We start from the raw sequence: 24480 nt of genomic DNA, 5'->3' as shown, positions 1-24480 counted from the left end.
AAAGACAGGTTGCACTGCTTTTTGGAGGATGCCCAAGTTACTAATTTTGAATCTACATACGGGGGGTAGATAAGGGCAAGCGTTGTTACAAAACAGCGTAAGGAAAAGGATTTTCTTAAACTTCTGAGCAGATCTGCTCTGGGATACTGGGTCAATCCACGACCCGATGCACAGCCAGTTCTTCTAATATTGTTAGCTTGCTTGTTCTGTTTCAGCCACATTACTCCAGACAATGGAGGAGATCTAGCTAGCAAATCCTACAGGAAAACCACAGAGCCAATTAAAAAAAAGGAGTTCGTTTCAGGTGTGAGCTAGATTCCTGCACTAGTCAGGCAGCAGGAGACGCTTGGCAGAGAAACAGACTCAGTGACTTTGTTCAAGAAGTCCCTGTGAAATTCTGCAGGTAGTCCAGAATGGCTCATCCCACACCACCACAACCAGAGCGTCAGATCTGCTCCCGTGCTGCAGCAAACACAAACCAGGTACAAAACAGGTGGAAATGATACATCCTGATCTGGTAATAGCTCACATTTCCCCTACCAGCCAGACAGGATACAAGACACTGAGAAATCACGCTCCCTGCACCTGAGGGGCTGTGTTAAGATTTCCAGTGAAACAATTCTGAGAGAGATTTGGGGAACCAGGATGTGCCACAAAATCTCACGTAATACAATCGTTTAAAATAAGAAGTCATTTTTGTCTGAGCAGAGCAGCGATGACAGACGATCCCTCTCTGACAAACCTGGCTGGAAGTTCTTCAGCACAGACATCTGTGATGAATTCAGCTTGCATTTTAACTCCGCAGTTCGCTTTGATTTTAAATCAACAAGGCACCCATGTATTGAACTTCACAAGTATATTGCTGTGAGTCTTTTAATCTCCAGGTGACTAACTGGCCCATCATTCATATTGCCTCAACACTTCATGCAGTTGACGCAGGCAGCATATTCAAGCATGCTGCTATTAGCATCAACAGCTGCTGCCAACCAGCAAAAAGAAACACAGCCCTTCAGAGGATTTATAAATTGCCCATCAAAGTTCATCTGGTCTCCGTGCTAATGCCGCGGGTGAGAGTACAGATTGGCTTCTCCCTGTCCCCACGGTCTCTATCAGCTGGAGCACTGGCGGGTGAGTGGGTAACAGGGCAGCTACCAGCAGGGAGTGAAATCACACGGTAACAACTGTATATCACTTGCTGCTATTATCCTTAAGTAACACCATCGCTTTAAATACCATAAAATTTTTTATAGTGCAGTTTCCATCAGGCGAAAGAGGTTGGTAAATACGGCTTCATTCCTCACCACTCGCCCCGGCAGCTGGGAGAGGTACTACCGGAGACACATCGACAGGGTGCAAAGGAACGAAGTGACTTGTCCTAGGTGATGCAGCCAGCCTAGAACGTAGCTCCTTTCATCCCAGGAGCGGCGTTTTAACCGGGCAGGACTATCCTCTGTACAGCCACTGTGCTCCTGCAGAATTCCAAATGCCCTGCAGTAAACTCTGGACTCTCCCACTCCTATTGCAGGGCTGAAATACTCACCTCAAGGAACCTGCCAGCCTCACAGTCCCCCACAACATCCTTCTCTCTACATTGGATAGATGTGGATTTGGGGGATGGACTATTCAGTGGGTAAAGAACTGGCTGGATGGTCACATCCAGAGAGTAGTGGTCAATGGCTCAATGTCTGGATGGAGAACAGTGACAAGTCGTGTCCCTCAGGGATCCATACTGGGACCAGTGCTGTTTAATATCTTCATCAATGACATAGTGGGATAGAGTGCACCCTCAGCAAGTTTGCTGATGACACCGAGCTGAGTGGTGCAGTTGACACACCTGAGGGATGGGATGCCATTCAGAGGGACCTGGACAAGCTCAAGAAGTGGGCCCATGTGAACCTCATGAGGTTCAACAAGGCCAAGCACAGGGTCCTGCACATGGGTCGGGGCAACCCGCAGTACCAATACAGGCTGGGGGATGAAGGGATTGAGAGCAGCCCTACTGAGAAGGACTTGGGGGTACTGGTGGATGAAAAGCTGGACATGAGCTGGCTATGTGTGCTCACAGCCCAGAAAGCCAACCACATCCTGGGCTGCATCAAAAGCAGCGTGGCCAGCAGGGCGAGGGAGGGGACCGTGCCCCCCTACTCCACTCTCATGAGACCCCACCTGGAGTACTGCGCCCAGCTCTGGCGCCCTCAGCACAGGAAGGATATGAACCTGTTGGAGCAGGTCCAAAGGAGGGCCACAAAGATGATCAGAGGGCTGGAGCACCTCTCCTACGAGGATAGTCTTAGAGAGTTGGTATTGTCCAGCCTGCAGAAGAGAAGGCTCTGGGGAGACCTTATTGTGCTCTTTCAGTACCTCTAATGCTCCAATTTTTCAAGCCACGGACCTTCCAGGCTCTATCCACAGGCAAAATCTGACCTTGCATTGGTCCTTATTGTCCATGTACTTCTAGATTATTTCATAAGACCACTAACAATCTTGCTTGTGTATATGGTCTTCAGGAATGAAAATTCTGGCTTTGGACTGGTTTTGTAAAGTGCCACATGTATTTATGGTGCCATATAAATAATACATTGCCCAGGGTCTGCAACAGCACAGCCATTCAGGCTTTCTGTCAAACATCTAAGAGTAATATCATGGAATCAGCAATCAGGTGTCAAGTTTATAAAAATAACTGTTATCTAACCCTGATCTGCAGTGCCTAAGTATAATTCCATGTAGAACTTCGCAGCGTGTGGTGGCACTAAAAGCCTCTGAGCTGGTTTGCACAGGCCTCAGTCATTTGTGCCAGGAGCGAAGGAAATCAGGTTTCTGATGTGCTGCTCTGCTTAGGAGCCACCCATGCTTTCTCCTCCCGGTCTGGGGCAGCAGTACCGTACCTGTACTAACACAGCTCTCTGCGGCGCGGGGGTGCAAGGGCTGGAACTGCTGCCAGATCCCATCCTGGTGTGCGGCGTTGCTTCATGCCCCAGCACCACTGGCCACTGGAGAGAAGGCTGGATGCTGTCACTTTTCTTTTTTTGGTCCTCGGCCTGAGAAGGAGGAAAGCAGCAGCAGGTTGCACACTGAGCCTCAGGCTTTGCAGCCTGGATGTTCTCCAACAGCAGCACAGCGCGCATCAACCCCCATGGACCTCCCCACTGGGAAGAGGTCAGCCCTGGCACAATATGAGCCATTACTGCCTCTCCATTTACAACCCTTCCTCTTCCATCAAGTTTCCAAACTGCAGCAAGGAAAAGGGCCCGAGCTGCCATCTGCTGTATTCTAGACCATCCCATTTGCTGCAGGCTGGGATTTTAGCTGGGAGGAATCACCTGTCTGTATTTACTTACCTTTGACAACATGCAGCCGGTTTTGCCGTGCATTTATTACTCCCTTCTACAACTCTGACATTACTGCACGTTGCTTTCTACTTTAAAATGCTTCTAACACTCTATCTTTTGGTACGTTACTTGCACGTACCAAGTGGAACGGAATGGAAAAGACTGAGGAACACGATCTAGAAGGAAGAAAGGTCCTTTTATTTCCTGAGGCCATTGCTCATAACAAAAATCTTTATCCTATAGTTTTGACCCCACTACTCTTTCCAGTTTCATTTAACATGACTAATTCCCATTCTCTAGTGTAAATCTTTAGCATATCCCCTGATTCAGCAGCCTAGAAACAGCTCAACACAGTAAACTAGAGATTAATGCCATAAAAACACCCAGTTATCTGTGTCTGGGTGGGCATTCTTAATGGTATCTCTCACTATATCTGGATGTTTGTGCCTATGTCAGGAAGGTAAGCATATTCTTAACACGGCCTAGGAAACTGCTGAGGAGATGGAAAATGATTCCACTTAGTCTCACAGATCTTGATTTGGGAAAAAAAGAACACCAAAAAACCTCACAAAAAACCCACCCTTATTAAAACAAGCAATACAGCCAAATACCATGAAATTCTAGCCCTGGTGAGCTCAATCGTCATACTGCTCTTGAGGCCAGATTTTCATTACTTGCAACTCCTAATAACGAAAGGTAAATTTTACCATAAGCAAGAAAGAAAATGTAAAAATTAGAGTGGATTCACTGAACTAGATATGATAATTTACCTACCACCTCTGTGCCCAAAGGGTGCTCACATGCAATACATTATGGTCCAGCTGCAAACTCATGCAGCCAACGCCTTGGGCTCCCAGAACAGGATGTCAGCCCCTTTCCAAGCACTGAACTAGTGCGGCATCAAGCCCAAGCTACGAGTCTTGGCCCCTCAGCTCATTAGCTCTGGTGCCGGTGGGACCAGAGAGCACAAAGCGAGCTCACATCTGCACACAGCAGGGGACATCTGCCCTGACCCACCTGCAACAGGAGGAGTACAACGGCAAGGACAGGGAATACCCAAGAAAGGATTCTGTGGCCCCAAAAATTAAACTTGAGGCTTTGGAGAGCTTTAGGGTTTGTTTGGTTTTTTTGTTTGTTTTTAATGCCTCAATGCACCCATAATTCTGGAGAGTTTGTGTGTATCAATAATTGGCCCTGCAAATACCACGGAGCCCTAAGAAGTATGCAAACAAACTCACTCTTGAGTAGGATATCTCTATCCCTGTGTAGGTCTCTACCAACAGAGAAACTGGCATCTTTTTGGCTAATAAACTGGGAAAGATCAATATCAACAAGAACAAATTCACTGAGTTATCACTGTAAAAAACAGTCAAAACTACAAAGGATTTTAAAATTATTGTGAACAACTACGACTGCTGACATAATTATGAGGTCTCAAACGTCAACCAAGAAATGCAACCCTGTACCACTGATTATGATTTTAGTGGAAGGATCTGTGACTTCCAAGAAGTTCTGAGATTAAATAAGACTGTAAAATAATTTGTCCTTAAAACTAGAGTATATTATGGTAGCCATAACGACAAGAGCCACATGCTGTGAGCCTAAAAGGCAGGCAGCACTTTATCTACAATTAGTGATATTTTATTTCACCACTAAACTAAAAGTTAACAGTGACCGCACACTAAATTCCATAACACATTTTGTTCTGCTACAAAGGGGTCATTTATAAAACACATGCCAAAACCAGAGATGAACATTTAAGCTGACATTTTGCAGTTCTTTTGACTTCTAACTACAACGAAGCAGAAAAGAAAGCTAAATTAACTCAACCGAGTTGCACTTTCTCCCCACCCACCGAAAGCATAGCAAAGGCAAAGCATTGCTCTTGACTTTGATGTTGTGTATTTAGCAAAAGCAGCTTACTTGCCTGTCCACACCTGATTTACTCCCCAGCTGGAATAAGACCCAGCCCTCCACCATCAAACAAATACTGGTTTCAAGTGGAGTTCATTCAAATTTCAGTAATGATTTGTTTAATCAGACAATGCAATAAAGCCTCTGGGGGTAGGGCATTTGGGTTTTTGACAGTTAAATTGTACTTCAAACAGAATTATTCTCTTGTTTTCACAAACTGCTACTCTAACAAGGAGCTTAATATCTTTTGTTTTCCTGATTTCATATTGCTGGTTAGCTGTTTGCAGACTCTATTCAGTTATTAAAATTCATCATTTCAACAATCCTAGCAGTTTCATTTAATGGTTTATCAATACAGAAAATTTCGGCTATGGGAACCAGTTGCAGCATGCACACACACGAAGAGGTGGCCAACAAGGCACTTGCTTAAAGACTGCAGAAGATACAGCGCTCTGCATTCCTCCTACATACATGTGCATGAGCTTTTCTCATGTCTTTGCTTGAGTATTTTGGGAAGATGTTTTGCCATGAATGCAGACCGTCACATCCACTTCTACTTAGACACAGCCACCCGAGGAGGCACCTGTGAGCTGCTGAGAATTCTGACATTGACCCAGACTTTAGTAACACAACAAATGGCACCAGCTCATAAGTTGGGATTATATCAAAAAGAAAAACGAGCGTGCTGGGAATTATGAGATAACATAGGTGAAACGGACCTGTAGCTTTTCACAATATGATGACAGTAAGCAGAACAAGTTGGTGAGCAGAAATACCTTCAGAGTTAGCAAAAGTGAAATGGACTACAACTCTTAATCAAGGACTATATGTGGCTACCCCGAGCCATCAAATCTTATCTACCTAAAATCCAGCGAGACAAAGAAAAAGAAATGGCATCAAAACCTGACACCGGGGCACAGAGATCTGTGCTTGGGAGGCATGACGCTGTTCCATGTCTGGGTCAATTCTGCGAACCCTAAAATCAGGCAAAGACATCGGTTAAACCTCAGAGATGAACCTTAATTCTTTTCTCTTTGGAAGAGAAGGGAATGACAGCTGGTTGACCAGAAGGACCTTGTTTCCACATGCACCAGTCAAATCCTTCTCTGAACTCAAGTAGAAGTGACAGGGCAACCTTTCCTTTCCCTTATCCTCTACGTTAATGGAAACCAAAGGCTCTACTGTAGCATAAGTGTGTAGTAAGACACAGTCGGTCTGTTCTCTGCTTCAGCATCACCACAGCATCATAAACCACAAAGCACCAAAATGCTTCATCGGCCAAGACGGTACCTCTTTGCTTGTGCTGCTTGACAGAGGATGCCCTGCTGAATTTGAACTCTTGGAAGGCTCCTTCTTCTTCTGCTTGTGGTCATGCTGGAGAGACAGCAGCTGTGTCTGATCTTTGGGGAGAGTTCGATGCACCCTCCTGTTGTGCTGCACATCTTCCACCTTCTGAAAGCAGAGAGGGATGAACCTTAGAAAGGACAACCAAATTGTCTGCTGGAAATACTGGCTTTTCAAAGCGAGCATAATTCCAGCAGGGCTGACAGAACAGCCACAGCCATGAGCAACAGGAAGCATAAAGTGACCCCAAACACTCTTGTGTTGGGCTTTTGAGACAGTACATCAGAAAATCATATTTTTTCTTTTTACTTTTTTCTAAAAACTCTCCAATTCTTCTGTTTGATTACAAATCAGTTTGCTGCTGAAATGTTAGAAAATGTTAGAAAAACATTGCAGCCAAGTTGCCAGACTCGACAATGAGACTTCAGCATTAGAATTAACCTTTGCTCCATTTTTATTTGTGAAAATGAAACGGTGCTGGTTACAACCCGAACAGAAACTGGAAACTGGAGATTTAAGCTTAGGCTGAGCTGATGCTGGAAGCTTTCAGAGTAAAGATATTGTAAATCAGATTGAAGTGACTGAAGACCATTTCATCAGGGAGAAACAGCAGGGACAGAAGGGGGAGAGGCTTTGTCATTGCTCTAGATAAGGAGGATGATGCAGTAACAGGTTAAGTTAACTTGAAAGAAGGCTAAATCAGAGAACAAAAGGCAGTAAATGCATTTAAAAAGTCCTTCTCTGGTCTGTGACTCAGAGGATGGGAACTCCCTCAGGGAACTGAGAAAGACATCAGCTACAGGGACAGGGGGCTGCGAATTGCTGTCAGTAAACGCTCTTTTCATACCTGCTTCTTTTCTGACTTCCTCTGTCCATCTACTATGAACTGTTCATCTTCCACAGCCCTTTTGTCTTCTTTACACCTCTCCTCTCTCCTCTGAACGGCCTTAACCTCTGCCCACCTCTGCTCACACTCCTGCTGCCTTCGGAGCTCCTGCTCTCGCCTCTGATGCTGGAAGAGAGCCAAGGAATAACATGGCTTATTTTCCTTTGCTTTTGTACCCAACAATTACTTACGCCGGTGCTCATTAACCACAAGGCCCATTCCCCGCCCTGCAGTCACTACCAGGGGCACCCGACACACTGCGCAGCAGCAGCGGACAGCCACAAGCTGCCACCGCAACCACTGCCAGACTTGAAGTGAAACCTTTGCCCTTTTGGCAGCCGAGGGCAGATTTGCCATTCATTTAAGCAGGCACGCGAGATCTCCGTGATGGCTGGCAGCTAATCTAATCTAATGACAAATGTCTTCCCGTCACTTTGAGAAGGAAGGCTTTTTCCAGAGTCTCCCCCTTTTGCTGGTGCAGCACTACGCTTCACAAATGCCAGCTCCGGAGCGCTGGCACAATGCTTGAATTTCCATCACCTACACATGAGAAGAGACACGTTGGTGATTTAGCAATGCCTCCAACACCACAGCGTGTCAGACAGCTGAAAAGGCCGCAGCTACACCTAAAAGAGAAGCAGGGCCAGGACTCTGGATCAGACAGACAGACTCCAAGCTGGGCAATGCACACCAGAAGGAAATTGGCATCTCTCATCCCACCTGCCTGGGCTTCCACCACCAAACAAACTCAAGCAAAATGCCCTTCCCCTTCTGCTCCCAAAGCTCAGGGGAGGTTGTCACCAGGAAAAGGACAGAGCCCGTTTAAAATCATTGTGTTCAAAAGTGACACAGTTCTCCAAAGGCGAAAGACTACAATCCAGGTTGTGCCTACTATTTGACACAGCCTTCTTGCCTTTCAAAGACTACTCTCTATGAGCACATTTTTTATTCATAATGAGATATAGAACAAAAATACAAGCCAGTCCCTACATCTTCCAGCCGCCTCCTCTGCTCTTTCTGCTGGTCGATCCGTTTCTGCCGTTCTGTCAGCAGCTGCTTCTTGTATTTCTCCTGGTCCTTCAGCTGCTGCTGCTGGCGATGAGGGTCAGAACGGTTTTTGTTCTCCTGCTGCAGCCTCAGAAATTCACGACGGAGAGTTGACTCCCCCGGGAGATTAACTATGGAGCTGGAACAAAGGGCAGGTTTCTACATGACTAAACATAACATTAAAGAGAGAATACAAGGTGCATTGGGAATTGCTTGTTGTCCTGTGTTAGCAAATGAAGATGTTCCGATAAATCTCCAGCATGTTGACTATGCATCTGCACTTACTGTGCTACGAAACAGCCTGAAGCTGATTATTGGGTCCTTCATTTGAGAGTTTCCTCCCTATTGCAGGGGAATTAAGAAGCAGCTTATTACAGGCATCTTATACTCAGCGGTTATATTTGATAGCTACAAAACAGTTAAAGCTACCAGAGGGGATACGGGAGATGAGGGATTCAGAGCAAGTTAAGAAAGCCATTCTGGCTGAGGAGGGCTGCCTTCAACGAGGACAGCTCGGGCAGTCAAATTTTCTATTCCAGTAATAAAATTAACCTTGGTTCTCCTTCATCTTCATTCAGCTCATCATCTTCCTCCTCACTTCCACTGTAATCATAGTCCGTTTCTTCTAAAAAAAGAAAACAATAAACAAACCCCAGTGGAGGATACTGTTATTTGAGATATGATCTTGAACTTTGTTTCTGAGCACTCAACCTGAACTACACGTAGCTCAGCAGGAATTTAAAAGCCACAGGTTGCACTGGGAGGCTGAGGGGAGGGAAGATATCCACGTACATAATTCAAAATCTAGTTCAGACAGCGTTTCAGGGCAGCCCCTTTACACACTCCCACCTTTTCCCTTGACTGACTGTATTGGTTTTGCAAAACTAACCTATTTCCATAATTTAAAATAAATTAGGCTAAACCCACAGAGAAATCCAACCCCCATAACACCACCACCAGAGGGGTTCTTCAGAAAGAAATTTAGATAGAACATAGAAGATTTGTTCTGCCCTTCTCTGCTGTCTACCTGTTGTATGGCTGAGGCCTTCAGTAACTCCAGGTTTCCTTTCGTGTTAAAGTGAATAATTAAAAAAGAACAGGCATAATAAATTAGTGCTAGTTTTAGCACAGCGGTTCAGAAGAACCTGACCTGCACTTTTAAAGTTCTCTTCAAGACTAATACGAAGGCAGCTTTTAAGGGATAATTTCAAACTGGGCCTACTCTGCATTACTGGCTACATGGCATGCTAAAGGAGAACTTAATTTTTTTTTAAGTCACTATTTTGAAGTGCATAATCAGGCAATTTCACACTGTTCTCCCTTTCAGGGGAGCTTTGATTAAAAATAGCACTTTTCATGTCAAAATATAACTACCTATCAAGAAGTGATTGTTATCATTGCATTTCCCCCTCAACGGCATTTGTGAGATAACTCACTATCTTTCCATTCAAGTGTGCTTTGAGATTCATAACTGGAGAGGTGGCAGAATTGGCAACTGCTATTGGAGTCAGTAAATCTACATTGTGACAGCAATTTCATTTTAAGCACAAATACTTCTGTTGTCAAATCAATACTTGGAGTTTATAAGTCACTTTCCAACTGTACAGTGCTTTCTGAGTCTGCCCTCATAGTCACTGATCTCCACAGTACCCCTGCCAATATAAAATATACAGAAGAAGAAAAGGGGAGAGGGGGCAGGGAAAAATCGGTAGTCAACAGGCTATGGCTCGCTCTTCACTTTGCATGGCCCTTAGTCTGCTGTGCACGGGCATTCACACAAGTATCATCCCCACTCCAGCACTGCTTCTTCCAGGTTTCGCTCTGAAGAGCAAGGCTACCATCTGGAACAAACTCCTATTCTCTCTTCTTCTTCAGCCACCCTCTGAAGCAGATGATTCATTATACTCATTTGCGGTTTGCTGGAGCTTGGAAGGAGCCCTTCTTCAGGTCTCTTGTGCACTCCACTGCAAAACGCTTAAAGAGCACTTCTGCTCTCCGAAGAACTCACAAGGTGAAATTATATGGAGATGCAACAGGTAAATTAAATGGATCGGGAACAGACAGATGAACTAAAAGACTAGGAAATGCTTGTTGAGTACTACTTATATACTCGAGAAAGTAGGGACCTAGACTTTACTTGGACTCCTCGCTCACGTTAGCATTAGTGTTGCTCTCAGTGAATCAGGCTCCAAAGACTTTAGCATTTAAACACCATTAAGGACCTGGGCTTTAGCAAAGAGATCTTCAAAATGGCTCCACCGCTACCAAAGGCAACGCTCTCACAGGTTTCCCGATTCTAGTATTTTGGTTGCATCTGCCTTGTACTCTGCTGCCCAAAGTGGAAGAGGACCTACTCTCTGAAGTGCTTCTTAGTTTGTTGTTACAACATTACCCTTTTCTCCTTTTTTCTTCCTGGTCCTGTCCAGGTGGTCTTTCAGCATGATGCGCACTTGCCGTTCATTCTGCATATCTCGGATGAAAGAATGCTTAAGCAAGGTTTCAGTCGACGGACGATGCAAATAATTTTTTACAAGGCAGCTTTCAACAAAGTTTAGGAATTTCTTTGACCTGAAAAATATAGAAAAGTGGAGGAAACAATAATCCCTTTCAACTTGTGTGCCAAGAATTACCCCTGAGTGATGGAAAGCACTAACTTCGCAAGGTTTCCTTTTGCACTGGAACTGTGTGAGGCAATTTGAGTTTTGCCACCAGTGTACATCCTGAGACAGGCACAGAGCTGAGGGCAAATGATGGGGAACTCCACCCCGACTGCTCCGTCAGTGGAATTACCCTGAATTTACATCTGGACCAACAAAACCACAATCTGGCCAGTGCTACTCTTTCAAAAACACCCTTACCCTTTTGATATGGTGAAGATTCTCTTTATACACTTCATTTAAAAGACAAACTAATTCTTTGTAGGCCACAGTGAATGCCATTAGCCCCGCAATGTCCACACAGTCTTCTGACAAAGCACTGACCCCAACCAGCCCATCGAAGCCTTGCCTGTACTCCAATTTCAGCCTCCTGGGCCAAACTTCAGCAACTGCAATGACCGTCGCAGCTTAGGCAGAGTTCAAAAGAAAGGTAAACTACACTTGCACCTGCGGTGTAACCCAGCACGAGAAACAGCCTAGGAAAGACCTCATAGATCACTGTAGGATTTAACAAGATCATTGTCTCTGGGCAAGAGAGCTCAAAATCCTCCTAAACCCAATGCAGCAAAAATACATTTTTTAACACATCTCTTTACCATTTTCTGGATTTCAACTTTGGAGGTGGGTTCCGCGGGATGAGGAAGAGCGCTCTCATGGGGTGCATGTCACACAGGGCTGCAAAGGAAACCACAAGCTATTGAAGGGTGCATGTCCCCTCCCCGTGTCCCTCCCACAGCCTGACCACGCTGACCCAGCCGGGCCAGAGCCTGGTTCTCCTGACAGAGAGGAGCAGTCCTCCACAAACACTCCTGCTTCCGACAGAGCAGCATCCGCCGCAGATCCGCACTGTTAGTCAGAGAAATTCACACTACAGCCAAGAAACAAAGTCTCTGAGCACACAAAAATCTTTCACGACAATACGCTGTTATTTCAAGTTAAGAGATTTGAAAGAAAGGCTGTATGGCAGGAACAAGCACAACTTCCTTCATATTTTTTATATATAAGGCTTCATAAGGACATAAAAAATGCTCACCTTTCTAATATGCCACAGGATGGTTTTGCATAAATAGGGGTTAAAACTGGGATTGAAATACTTATCTAGTTTATTATGTCTCGCTTATGGTTCAGATAAATGATCAGCTAAATTTTAACCAAACTCTTAGCTACATGGTTCATGGCAAAACGCAGGATGAAGAAAACCTGATGCGAAGCAGAGAGTTCATAAACGGCATCACTGGCACGGAGCGTAATGACTAAGCACACATCTCATCTATTCTGCGTTTCAGGAGTGTGAGCACCATTATTACACAATCTGCAGCAGCTCCTACCCATGCATTCAGACGCTGTTTTCTCTCCAGCCCAATGTACTTCCCTTTAGTGTTACTGTTGTGGAAAGTTGAAGCTACAGAGAACTCTGCAGAAAGTAAATACTGTCACATCTCATCTAACCCAGGCATTTTGTATGGAATTATGAGTGTGCCCCATCTGTCATGGAGAAACATCGAGGGTCAGAGGTCTTCCTTCACAAAACAGAGCTACTGAATGACAACTGACAGGAACTATATGGGGGCTGATTTCCTATGATATACAGGTGTTCAGCAGTGATTCTCTTAACATTCCAGCATTACAGGACTAGCAAAAGTGAGAAGACTGTGGTCTGGTAAAGCCTTTACCGCCTTCTATTAATTTCTCTGCCTGCATCCACCTGCCGTTGTTTCTCACATCTGGGTTGTTTTTGACTTTTTCCTATGTATTTTCAATAGCACATGATAAAGTGGGGAGGGGGGGGGCAGGAGAAGTGCGGTTTCTAGCTATGGGTCCCAGACACTGCTGTACAGTAAACAAAACATAATGCAACAGAATATAATCCAAAGCATTTCCCTGCCAAAACTAGTGAAAACATCAAATACAAGCGGCGTGAGGAATCAGCATGCAAAGCTACAAGGTCTCTCTCAAAGAAACCTCCCCACAGGCTCACATCTCAGGACTAAGCTTCAGCTGGGCTGAAGCACAGGGTCTGAAAGCGCTCCTGCACTCCAGCTGGCTCCTGAGCGCTGCTAAAAACCAAGTCTGACAGGAGAACAGCCAAGTGTGTTTTTTAAAAACACAGCCTACGTGCTCGCAAGCTCAGGCCAGAGTATAATTTATTTTATCTCCTGTGCTCTCAGCAGTGACCGGATAACCCATCACATCTGCTTCGTGGGCGCTGGGGCAGAGCAACCGGTCCTCCGTGGAAACTAAAACGCACAAAGACTTTGCATCGACGCTGCAGCCGCCAATGTCTGCCCGAGGGCTGCGAGAGGCTAACCGGAGCAGCGAGGGGCACAGCCGGCAGGCAAGGGCAGCCCGCGAAACTATTGCAGTCTGCTGGCAGGTTGAGAATGTGCTCATGGACCGAAGCCATTACGTGAGCAAATACAGGATTCATACCAGAACCTGTGAGAATTAAGTCAGTCCCAGACAAAAACATATAACCTAGCCTAGCTTCTCCCACTGCAATGTTGGGGTTTTTTTTTTATTTTAGTGACCTGAACCCAAAGCCACTTATTAATTTTTTTTTCTGCTAATGTGTCAATCACTTCTGCTTAGCTGTACGCACAGGCAGTGATCAACAAAGCAATGCTAACAAGAGCTCCAAGAAATGTTTTTTGTTTCCCTAGGAAATAAAGGCAAGGAATCAAAATACAGACTTAAGGGGTCTAAAGGGAAGAGGAAAGCAAAAGAGCCCAAATGACAAAAAAGTCATAGATTATTTTTAAAGGTACAGCCAGAATCAGAATTTTGTACATCTGTGCATTAGCCAGGCATGAGTTATTTTAACACAGAACACGTTCACAAAGCAAAGCACAGACACCCGCACCTTTACACCAAATCACTTACGAGGAGCTCCTTCGGCCATTTCAATAGCAGTGATTCCCAGAGACCATAGGTCACTCTGCAGGAAAAGAAACATTGCACATTGCAACTTGCAGCATTCAAGCTTGTTGGTTATTTTGTTTTCTTTTGCGGTTTTGGGTTTGTTTTTTTGTTTTTTACAGTTTCCCTAGATTTCTCTTGGATCGGGTCGTTTTAGTTGGAGTGACACACGTATTGCTCCCTCCCATTCCCTCCGAGCTTTTAGGAAATGTGCTAATAGCCAGAAGCTTCCCATTTCCCATGCAACTCCAAACAGCTGATTCATCATTTAAGCAGCCAGCCCCAAAGTGCAGACCTTCTGCATTCAAAAACCAAGAGCCAGAATATAGCAGGCACTGTTTAAATATACGTCTTAAATCTTTTAAACTTTTTTCATGAGGCAATGAGACACAGCAGCCCCTCACCCCCCTGCTCCTGGCCAAAAAAAATCTTGGTCTTAATGCATATTTTAGAGCAGTCATTGCTGAGCTTCTACACTGATGGAACAGAAACTATAGTCAGGCCTTGGGCTCTGACTTTTTCTCTCTATAAAGTCTCCGGTGCCATGTTTTGGGGCACATGAAAGGAGAGCACATTCACACAGTCGGGTTTACACTACAGTATATGTTCAGCTCGGTTAACTTCGAGTGGAGTTTCCTGTATCAGCTTCTGTGGATGCTGAGGACCGGGTTTGCACCACGGGAAGTAAATCAGAAAAACTACCAGTGACTGTAAAAACTTCACAGATTTCCACTTCATTAATTGTGTGCATTGTTTTATTATTTTTTGTGTCTAAATGTAGCTGAATGAGAGGCACGTGACCAAACCAACTTCTAGTGCTTCTCTAAAACTAATTTTAAAAAAGGGAGTAACAGAAGACAAACTTTCAAAGATTAGAAGCAATATACCATTACATCAATAGCAGCTCATAAGCAGCCTGGCACTCTAATTTTGACTTTATCAACAGAGCCACAATCTCGATACAGCTGCTCTGAACCGCTTCACACAAGCTGAAAAACAGTTTGCATCATAGTTTGTGGAGGCATTTGATGACAAAATTGGTGGGAATTTAATAGATTAACAATCCTGACTTGTTATTAAGTAAACGACTGAAAATTAGAAAAGTCCTCTAGGGGCAGTACCGCAGGTTTTGGGGACAATGGGAGAAACAACCAGGCTACGAAGAATTTTGGTTTGGAGTTTCAAAGTGTGAGAGGCAGGATGACAGCAGTATTTGTAAAGGCCAGTGTGTATATATGCACATATTTATGCAAATATATTTTACTCATTTCTTGTAATTTTTTTTTTTTTTTTGCAATCAGAGCTGGAACAGCAAGAAGGTACAGAGTGGCTTCCTGCTACTTTGCTCATCCCATCAGCCATAAATCTCTGCAGAAAAGACCGGCCCATGCCACCTTCTGAGTCATAGCACTGTCTGCATAAGTGCTTCCAGAACCCCCCCTGATCAGTTTTAAATTCCCATCTGCAGAATCTATTCGGAAGCAGACATAAATGCACACAGATGAACTGTGATTATTACTGAAGGCAAAGAAACCTCAAGAATGAGGGGTGTATGTTCCTAATGCTTGGATCTTCTGAAAAGTGTACGTTCTGAAAAGGAAATCGACTGGGGAGAGGGAATGAAGACAACAGATTAATTTCTTAAGGTTTCAGTAAAAGGTATATAGGGCATGAAAAATAAAATAAAATCCAAGAACATTCTTTGGTCATGACTGACACTCACACAACGTGACCTCACTCTGCAAGTGCAGCACAGAATGTCTCAACACGGGAGAATCACAGCCTCTGCATCACTAGAAAATGGGAACAGTAACAGGCTCTTCTAATAAATATTTTTGAAGACACAATTAGAGTTGTGATTAGTGGTGCAGAGTCCAGTTGGAGGTCAGTAACAAGTGGTGTTCCCCAGGGGTCAGTACTGGGTCCAGTCCTGTTCAATATATTCATCAGTGACGTGGATGAGGGGACAGTGTACCATCAGCACGTTTGCTGATGACACAAAGCTGGGAGGGGTGGCTGACACGCCGGAAGGCTGTGCTGCCATTCAGCGAGACCTGGACAGTCTAGAGTGTTGGGCAGAGAGGAACCTAATGACATTGAACAAAGGCAAGTGTAGGGTGCTCCACCTGGGGAGGAATAACCCCCTGCCTCAGTACAGGTTGGGGGCTGACCTGCTGGAGAGCAGCTCTGTGGAAAGGGACCTGGGAGCATCAGCTTATTAGGAGAGTTAGGAGGAGAACCAGAAAAAGTGCTTGATAGCTATTCTTGGGCTTCTCAGTACAAGGAAGTCGTGGACATATTGGAGTGGGTGCAGGGAAGGGCCACAAAGGCATTTAAGAGATTGGAGTGGGGAGGCTCTGGGCTGAGAGAAATGGAGCTGTGTCAGCCTGGAGAAGGGAAGGCTCAGGGGGATCACGCAGGCGTACAAATTCCTGATGGGAGGGGAGTAAAGAAGACCAAGCCAGACTTCTGAGTAGTGCTCAGTGACACGACAAGAGGCAATGGGCACAAACTGAACCACGAGAAATTCTGCACCTTCTCACCTCAGCCACCTGTGAATGACCAGAAATCATTCTGGGACAGGAAACCTCTAGCAGTCACGTGCTTATAAGTGACTGGAGGATACTAATTACTGCCAGTTAACTCAGGGTTTGCAGCTGAGTACAGAGTAAAACAGCTCTATCACAGAGGAGAGCAGTAACTTGTCATATTAGTATTACACTACTTCAAGTATTCCTTCTAAGTTTACCTCTTCCTTTCGTTTCTATCCTGACCTGCAATATCCATAAATCAGTACTTCTTTCTTTGCACAGAAGTTCACGAAAGCGTATTTCGTGTATCAACAATTCACAAAATAATATTCATAATGAAACTCCACTCTTAAAAAGAGCCACCACCCACACATTACAAATACTTCTATTCGTACAGTTATAATATTATTGTGGTTTAAAAGGAGGGAAGTTTGAACTTTTCAAAGGTAGTACTTGAGCAGGATTTCAGCAACAACCCGCACGTTCTGCTACCTTATGCAGAGTTGTAACACTTACTCTGTAATCATATGTAGAGTCTGGGTTCTCCTCGCAAGCAATGACCTCAGGTGCCATCCAATACGGTGTGCCAATAAATGTGTTTCTTCTCCCAATAGTCCTATCCAGTTGAGCACTTACACCAAAATCGACTGAAAAGCCAAGCAGAGGTAAAGAAATTAATAAGGAGTTGTATCCACGTGGCAGAGTGTTTGGTTACTTTCACACTGTTTGGAATACCAAACCGTTGGGCTACAATGCCTATCAAATCCGAGTTCCTCCAGTACATCTTGTCCGATAGTTGAAATTTAACTACCTTTTTGTTTTTTCTTTTTGACAGAAGGATCAAATAAACAGCACGCTAAACCTGCCAGGCAGATTACAGCAGCCATGAATTGATCTAGGAAGACATTACAAAATAATTTATGCTTAATCTAAATGCTACATTGAGTAGGACTTGAGATTTTTAACTAGTATCTGAGAGGGACAAACAGTATCTACAGACAAGGCAAATTTGGATGCATCTAATATGCCCATTTGTGAAAGCTGAAAGAACCATCATATCACTTCATTTTCAGGTGTTTGGAATAACTCCTTCCCTACATTCATACGCTATCTTAGAACAAGCTGGAGAGTATCCTAGTTTATTCTGATCTTAGGCTCATTATGAGAGAATGGTGTGGTGCTCTTCGTGCTGAAAAGGGTGTTACTTTCATCAGGACTGTGTAGCAAAATGGTTTTGTACAGATATGAAGAAGGGCCCATACAACCAATAATTACGTGATTGTATTTTCCTTTGAACAAACCTCTAAGATGCACTAATTGGATCCACTGGGCATAGCACTTGAGTGCTATTCACAGAGAAGACAAAATAACAGGGAAAAGAAAGGACCGAAAGGTGACAGCCCTGTGGTTACCATCAAGGAGCAGATTTTCTCACTTATGTTAGTTACCTCATTGCAGATCATCTGCAAAACAAAACCATTTGTACTACTATAATTTAGGGCGCCTGTTTAGCAAACCTTTTCCAACAATAAGTTGGACCTGACCTTTGGGATCACCACGCGCCCTGTGCTTCTGATGGGAAGTATAGACACTTACACTGAAGTGGAGTGGAACTCTTTTGAGGACCTCTTGAGCTTCTGGCTTCTTTACTTTAAGACACGAGCTAATTCTCTCTGGAAACAACTTTTTTTTTTTTTTTTTTTAATTGTTGCACTTAGCAAATCTGTTTCATCTTTATCCAGAGTTCGAAAGGTTTACCTTGCTTGTCAACCACATGAAGAACGGTGGGACTAGAAACTATACAAGACCATAAACACACACAGACCCCCCCTCCCCCCCCCCCATCTTGCCAGTTTTACGAGGGAACAGTTAAAAACTAGTACAGGACATTGAGGTGTTGAAGCGTGTCCAGAGAAGGGCTACAAAGCTGGTGAAGGGTCTGGAGGACAAACCTTATGAGGAACGACTGAGGGATCTGGGGTTGTTTAGCCTGGAGAAGAGGAGGCTGAGGGGAGACCTTATCACCCTCTACAACTACCTGAAAGGAGGTTTTAGAGAGATGGGAGCTGACCTCTTCTCCCTGGCGACAAGTGATAGGACAAGAGGAAATGGGTTCAAGTTATGTCAGGGCAGGTTTAGAATGGATATTAGGAAGCATTTTTTCACTGAAAGGGTTATTAAACATTGGAATAAGCTGCCCAGAGAGGTGGTGGATTCACCATCCCTGGAGGTGTTTAAGAAAAGGGTAGATGAGGTGCTTAGGGACATGGTTTAGGAGTGGTGGTGTTTTTATCAGGGTAGGTTAACGGTTGGACTTGATGATCTTAAAGGTCCCTTCCAACCTCACTGATTCTATGATTCTATGATTCTATGATATCCTTTAGAGACTACAAGCAAAACCCTGCCTTCATTTAATACGACAGCAAAACTCCCTTTGACTTCAGTGAAGCCAGGATTTCACCATAAGGTTAAACCATAATGAGATCTGAACTACTTATTTCTAATTGCTCCAGCCAAACATCCCACCCCACATCCACAGGCCATGTTTATTTTGTTCTCCAACTCTACAGCGAATTCTTTCAATTAAAGAGAGATGGAGTGTAAAGATCATCCCAAATAAGAGAAGTGCTCTACTTCAGGCTGCTCCTTTAAATCATTGCCATGTGCTCTCTGCGATGTCTTCCCAAAACACGAAAGACATCCCCTCCTCCAGAGAGATATGTACTGGAGTTTAGTCTTAGGAAGTCAGAAGTTGTCAATACTGACATGTCACAGCTAGAAAAGGAAATGAGTAAACTCTCTGACATTTTTGAGACATGACTATTAGTAAGAGCCACTCTTCAGTGGTAGCCCTTACACATGAGTCATTTCACCTATTGCCAGTTTTATGAAAATCTCTTAGACCACTTCCCTGAGAGAAATGGATTAGCATAATTTATTCCCCCAACTTTTTGTTTTGGAAGTCTTTGCGTGCCGGGATCTGCTGTGAAGGCCATGACTTACTAGACAAGTTCTGTGTTTGACTGCCCAGAAGTAGCTGTGCTCCCCACAGGCTGTGAGCGACATCCCTGCAGAACACGTCACATTTTCAGCTCTTTCTACATGACAGACACCTTATAAACAAACGCATTAATGCTACTTGATATATTTGTTGCTCTCAGGTTACTGAAGGTTCTTTCTGAGACAAGATGGAAATCTTAAATTTTTAGGAACAGGTTTTTAGCACACATTTAAGAAAACTTACCCAGTTTTACTTCGGCATTTTCTGTGAGAAGAACATTCTGTCCTTTAATATCTCGATGGATGACATGGTGAGCATGAAGATGTGCCAAGCCCTAAAAGAGAACCAGACTTCCCTTATTCTTTCTTCCTATCATTATCAGGAGCGTGGCATTGGTGCCTTTTCACGCTTCTACCCTTCTCAGACTTTGTTCATAGGGAAAGTCCTTTAGATGTTATTAGCAACATGAAGACCCCAGTTTCGGGGAGGAAGGAGGACAGCAACCACAAGTTTGATTGTCTTCTTTACCCAAAGGCTTGACAGTAGTGGAGCATCTCTGAAGTCAAGTGTGAAGAGAACCAAGCAGCAATATTTTAAACTTCTGTCTCAGAATCAAGGGATGCTTCACATACTATGTGTAACAAAAGAGGGGAAAAACAACGCAGAACGCTCTGTATGAAGACCAGAGGCAGCAGCTGGCCGGCCACAGTGGCTAAGATTCTTCATTCAGCAAAACCATGTTCAATGGTAAATGGACCGCAGAAAGTTCAAAATACCACGTCAGTCCTCTTTTTGAATGCAGCAAATACTGTTTTCATTCAGCTAATATTTGCAATATTCTGTCTTCTCCCTCATTCCAAAACTGTCCATGGTTAAACTAGCATAATATAAAGGAACACACTGAAATAATACATTGTAGTAAGCCAGGGGATGCTTCACTAAAAATGCTCAGCCTCTGTGATATTAATCACTTCAAAAAGGGCTTCCACCCAGCTTCTAAATTTTCCAGAAGAAAACATTGTCAATCCATGTGCAACTATTTTGAAACAAGCGTGATTAAATCCAGTCCCTTGTTTTACACCCGCATGCTGTTACAGTTTTCAGTTGCATGAACGTAAACCAATTATTTTAACATCAATTGCTTTAACAGAGATATTATAGCCACACAAATGAAGAACAACCTGATCAGACCATTAAGATTTTTTTTTTTTTTTGCAGAAATGCTCTTCCCCACACTCCCCCGCTATAGTTATTACAATCTGCAGTATAATGCCAAATCCTTGTAAAATGGCCAATGTTCTCTACTGAGCACACTTCTCAATTCCTCTGCTCCAGAAGCAAAGATTTACCCCTTTTCAAGCATTACTTTGGCATGCCATTTGAATTCCAGCTCCCAGAATACACATTTATCTTACCATTATTTAGAAAAGTAGTAAAACTCCATTACAAGGAAGACGGATCAGTAACTCTGTAATGGGTTTTGAATTTAGAATGACAGGTTCCAACATTTTTTTTTTTCCAGGCTAGTTCACTAGATTACACTTGGGAATTGTTTTATCCTCTGTACTTTCCAGGAACGAAAAAAAAAAAAAAAAAAAAAAAAAAATCCCTAAGCCTGCACAGAACGAAATATAGCCCGAAGAACTGGCTTGGGGAACACCGCCCCAGCAGGGCCACCTTTAAGATTTTGGAATGCTTTTTAGTCAACATTGCTTCTAATAGCGCAGAAAAGAGGCCCCCGAGTGCGTGCAGGTAAAAGAATTATGAACAGAAAGATCTTACACAGCATGAACAGCTGAAGCAATGAGCAGTAAGATCTCCTGATGTGGAAGACAGACTTATCGAAAGCAGAAAATGTATTTACTTTTCTAGATGCCCAGAATCTGGACTTTCACAAGATGGCTATTTACCATAGGAAACAGGAATTTTCTGTTCTTCACATAGAAAATGGGATTAACTGCAATAATATGGGACTGTTGTGGTTTAGGCACACATCATCATGGTGGCTCTATGGGCTCTTCTGAACTCGAGGACCACAGCCCATGAGCCCCACTGACCAAAACTTTTAAACAATAATGCTCATTAGTGACATATGTTAGTGACCAAAGGCTTGGAAAGGCCTTTTTGTTGCAAATGAGCAACAAAGCTCTGTTGGCACGACTCACCCTGAGAACCTCTCTGCAGATGTATGCAATCCAATCTTCCTTGAAACAGTTCCCTTTTGTCTTCTTTACCAGGTCGGTGACAGAGCCCGCACCACAGTACTCCATCACCAACTGCGTAAAGACAAACGCAACACACCTTTAGCACAGCACTGACAGGGTGCCAGCGGAGATACCACGTGCAAACACCCACTCCACCACAGTCAAGGTGTGGCAAACTACACAAGACCTTCCCGGATGCCAAGCGACATTAAATCTCATTTCCTGAATCACACAAATTGCTGAATAAATAAAAAACCTCAGTAGTGCTCCTCTCCTATTGCAGGTTGGATTTTTTGGTTAGTTTTTTTTTTTTTTTCGTGTGTGGGGTTTTTTTTTTTTTTCTTTTTTTTTAGATACTACAAAATCAGAAAAACAAGAGCTAATACACTGAAAATCATGGGAATTTTTTCAAAATTTGAAATGTCTCATTTTGCTGCAGAGCTTCAAAAATCTTGTAGCCGAAAAAATTGGAGGATTCATTTGTTTTCTTTCCTTTATTGCCAATTCCTCTGTTCACTTTTTTTATCTTCCAACTGAAAAAAGGAGAGGAAAGCAACAAGGCAAAGGAGAGGAGGGGAAGAGGACCAGCTCTCTTTCACTTTCATTGAAAAAAAAAAATTACAGAAAGATTTAATTTGGAAAAAAACAAGCTCGAACAACAAATCAGAATGACAGCACAAGTCACAAGTCACATGCTTTATGCCCATCCTCAAAGGAAATCACAGGGGATGGAAGACGTGTAGGGAGGAACAATTCTTCTTTTTTATATGTTCTTGTTCGGAACAATGACTTCAGAGTTTCACCAAGACAGAGTCCAAGCCAAGCACGCTGGAGCTCTGAAGAAAGGAGCTGTAAATCTCATGAACAAAAATGACACTAAACGCTTACCCAGAGCTGATCGTCTTGGCCTGCAGGACTTTTCTTTACAAATGCGCCATAATACGTAGCAATATTCCGGTGGTGGGAGTACTTTTTTAGCATGTTTATCTCAAGCTTGATTTCCTCCTCTTCATTCTGTAGCAAAAGAGAGCAGAAGGCTCCTTAGGTGACCGGAGACCACCGAGCTCCAGGGCTGCCCAGGGCTGCAGGGCAACCTCTGTCTTTGGAGGCTTCCAACACCCAGCTGGAACCAGCCCTGAGCAGCCCGGTTGGAGCCCATGGCTGACCCTGCTTTGAGCAGGAGGGTGGACCAGAGACGGCCTGAGGTTCCCTCCAACCTGAGTTATCCTGCGATTGTGAGACTGCAACTGAAGGACAGCTCTTAAGCCAACAACTCAATCACTCTGGATCCATCGGCCTAGAACAATGAATTGCTAGGATTCGAGCTAAAGAATCAAAAATGTCCCAATTTGGGTATAACAGTCTCATATTGTCTTCTCAGGGGGCTCAGACAGGACCTATTACTCCCCCATTTGTGGTTTCTGCACGCAGTAATTTAGTCTTGGAGAAATTAACCAGATTCAAACAAAAATAAAAATATTCTTAACACTCCATTACTTAAATACCTGGAAAAGCACTTAGCACACACATCAGCCAATTTGTCTTCCCAGTCCCGTGGAGGGTCTTGCTGGGAGGAAATCAAAGCCAAGAAGGAGGCAACGTGCCACAAACCAAACTCCAGAGCAGGCGCAGGGTTAGGATCTGCTCCTTCCTGACAGTTGTAAGGCCACCCCACCTGGACCACAGAGGTTTCCCCCCTCCTAACATCATGCCACCAGTTAAGTCTCTGGCTTGCTGGGGGCTTGCACACCCCGAGACATCTCCTTCCAGGCGCTAGCCAGCTCTGTTTTCCCACTGTCTTTATTTCAGTCTCTTCAGGGCAGATATTCTCTTCTGCCCAGTACAGCACTGTGCACAATAAGACAACTAATGGAAACACAAGTTTTAATAATTACATTAGAAGGAAATGCCCTTTTTCAGAGAGGACTGCCCCATCTGAAGAGGTCCTCTCAGACCTAGCCTGTCTGCTGTGCCGCCACCAAGAGAATTCCCCGTGAAACGCATGTAGGGTTTGCGGTCTCGTTTGCTTTAATAGGAAATGAGTGGTGCTGCAAGGTACCCCTTGTACCAGTTCAAAGGAGTATGACAAAGCTGAAAATTAATTTACCTTGCTGCAAAACATCCCAGTCAGCACTTACTAGCTGAAGGGGGAGGAAAAAAAAAAAACAAACCACAAAAGAGGCAGCAAGAACAGCTCAACCCCACAGGACATTTTTCTGCCCTTTTCCACTGTTTTCCAGTAGCTTTGCCATCGAAGCCTTCCTTTAACCATCACAACAGACTGCTTACAAAACCACCTGCGTTGTCCTTTCTACCTGTAGCAAAACATTAAAGCCCGACAGGCTGAGGCCAAATTCCCTCGAGCATATGCACATGATGCATCTTATTAAACCCGACCACACAAAAAAATCAGTCCCAGCAGAACAGAAGGGACCAATAAGTTTTCCCCAGTAACACCAATCCACAGGAGACACGTTACCAGACCAAAGCCTAATTGTCTTAACCTTTAGGAAACGGGAAATGTAAAATAACTCCACTTGAAGCAAAAGGAGCTATTTCAGGTTTCAGAACAGTCCCTTTGTGGAACACGAGCTCTCAAACTGCACACATTACACTCAATATTTCATTTAGCTCTTGTTTGCAATTAAGGA

General features: G+C 44.0%; 1 protein-coding gene across 1 annotated transcript in view; it reads right to left on the bottom strand.

Moving 5' to 3' along the window:
• NRK (Nik related kinase) overlaps positions 1 to 24480 on the bottom strand; it is a gene marked incomplete at its 5' end in the record, with an annotated part of 102929 nt that overhangs the window by 36325 nt on the left and 42124 nt on the right. Inside the window, 12 exons of the mRNA XM_082488222.1 lie at positions 2886 to 3038; positions 6534 to 6695; positions 7435 to 7599; positions 8464 to 8659; positions 9073 to 9145; positions 10913 to 11088; positions 11774 to 11852; positions 14058 to 14112; positions 17141 to 17271; positions 19869 to 19959; positions 21791 to 21901; positions 22718 to 22843. Of these exons, the coding sequence (XP_082344348.1) occupies positions 2886 to 3038; positions 6534 to 6695; positions 7435 to 7599; positions 8464 to 8659; positions 9073 to 9145; positions 10913 to 11088; positions 11774 to 11852; positions 14058 to 14112; positions 17141 to 17271; positions 19869 to 19959; positions 21791 to 21901; positions 22718 to 22843 (1518 nt within the window). The remainder of the gene's footprint in view (positions 1 to 2885; positions 3039 to 6533; positions 6696 to 7434; positions 7600 to 8463; positions 8660 to 9072; positions 9146 to 10912; positions 11089 to 11773; positions 11853 to 14057; positions 14113 to 17140; positions 17272 to 19868; positions 19960 to 21790; positions 21902 to 22717; positions 22844 to 24480) is intronic.

The sequence above is a fragment of the Vanellus vanellus genome (assembly GCF_965231255.1).
Source record: "Vanellus vanellus genome assembly, chromosome: 10".
NCBI lineage: Eukaryota > Metazoa > Chordata > Aves > Charadriiformes > Charadriidae > Vanellus > Vanellus vanellus.
Note: the sequence above shows the minus strand (reverse complement) of the source record. Positions and strands in the feature narration are given on the sequence as shown.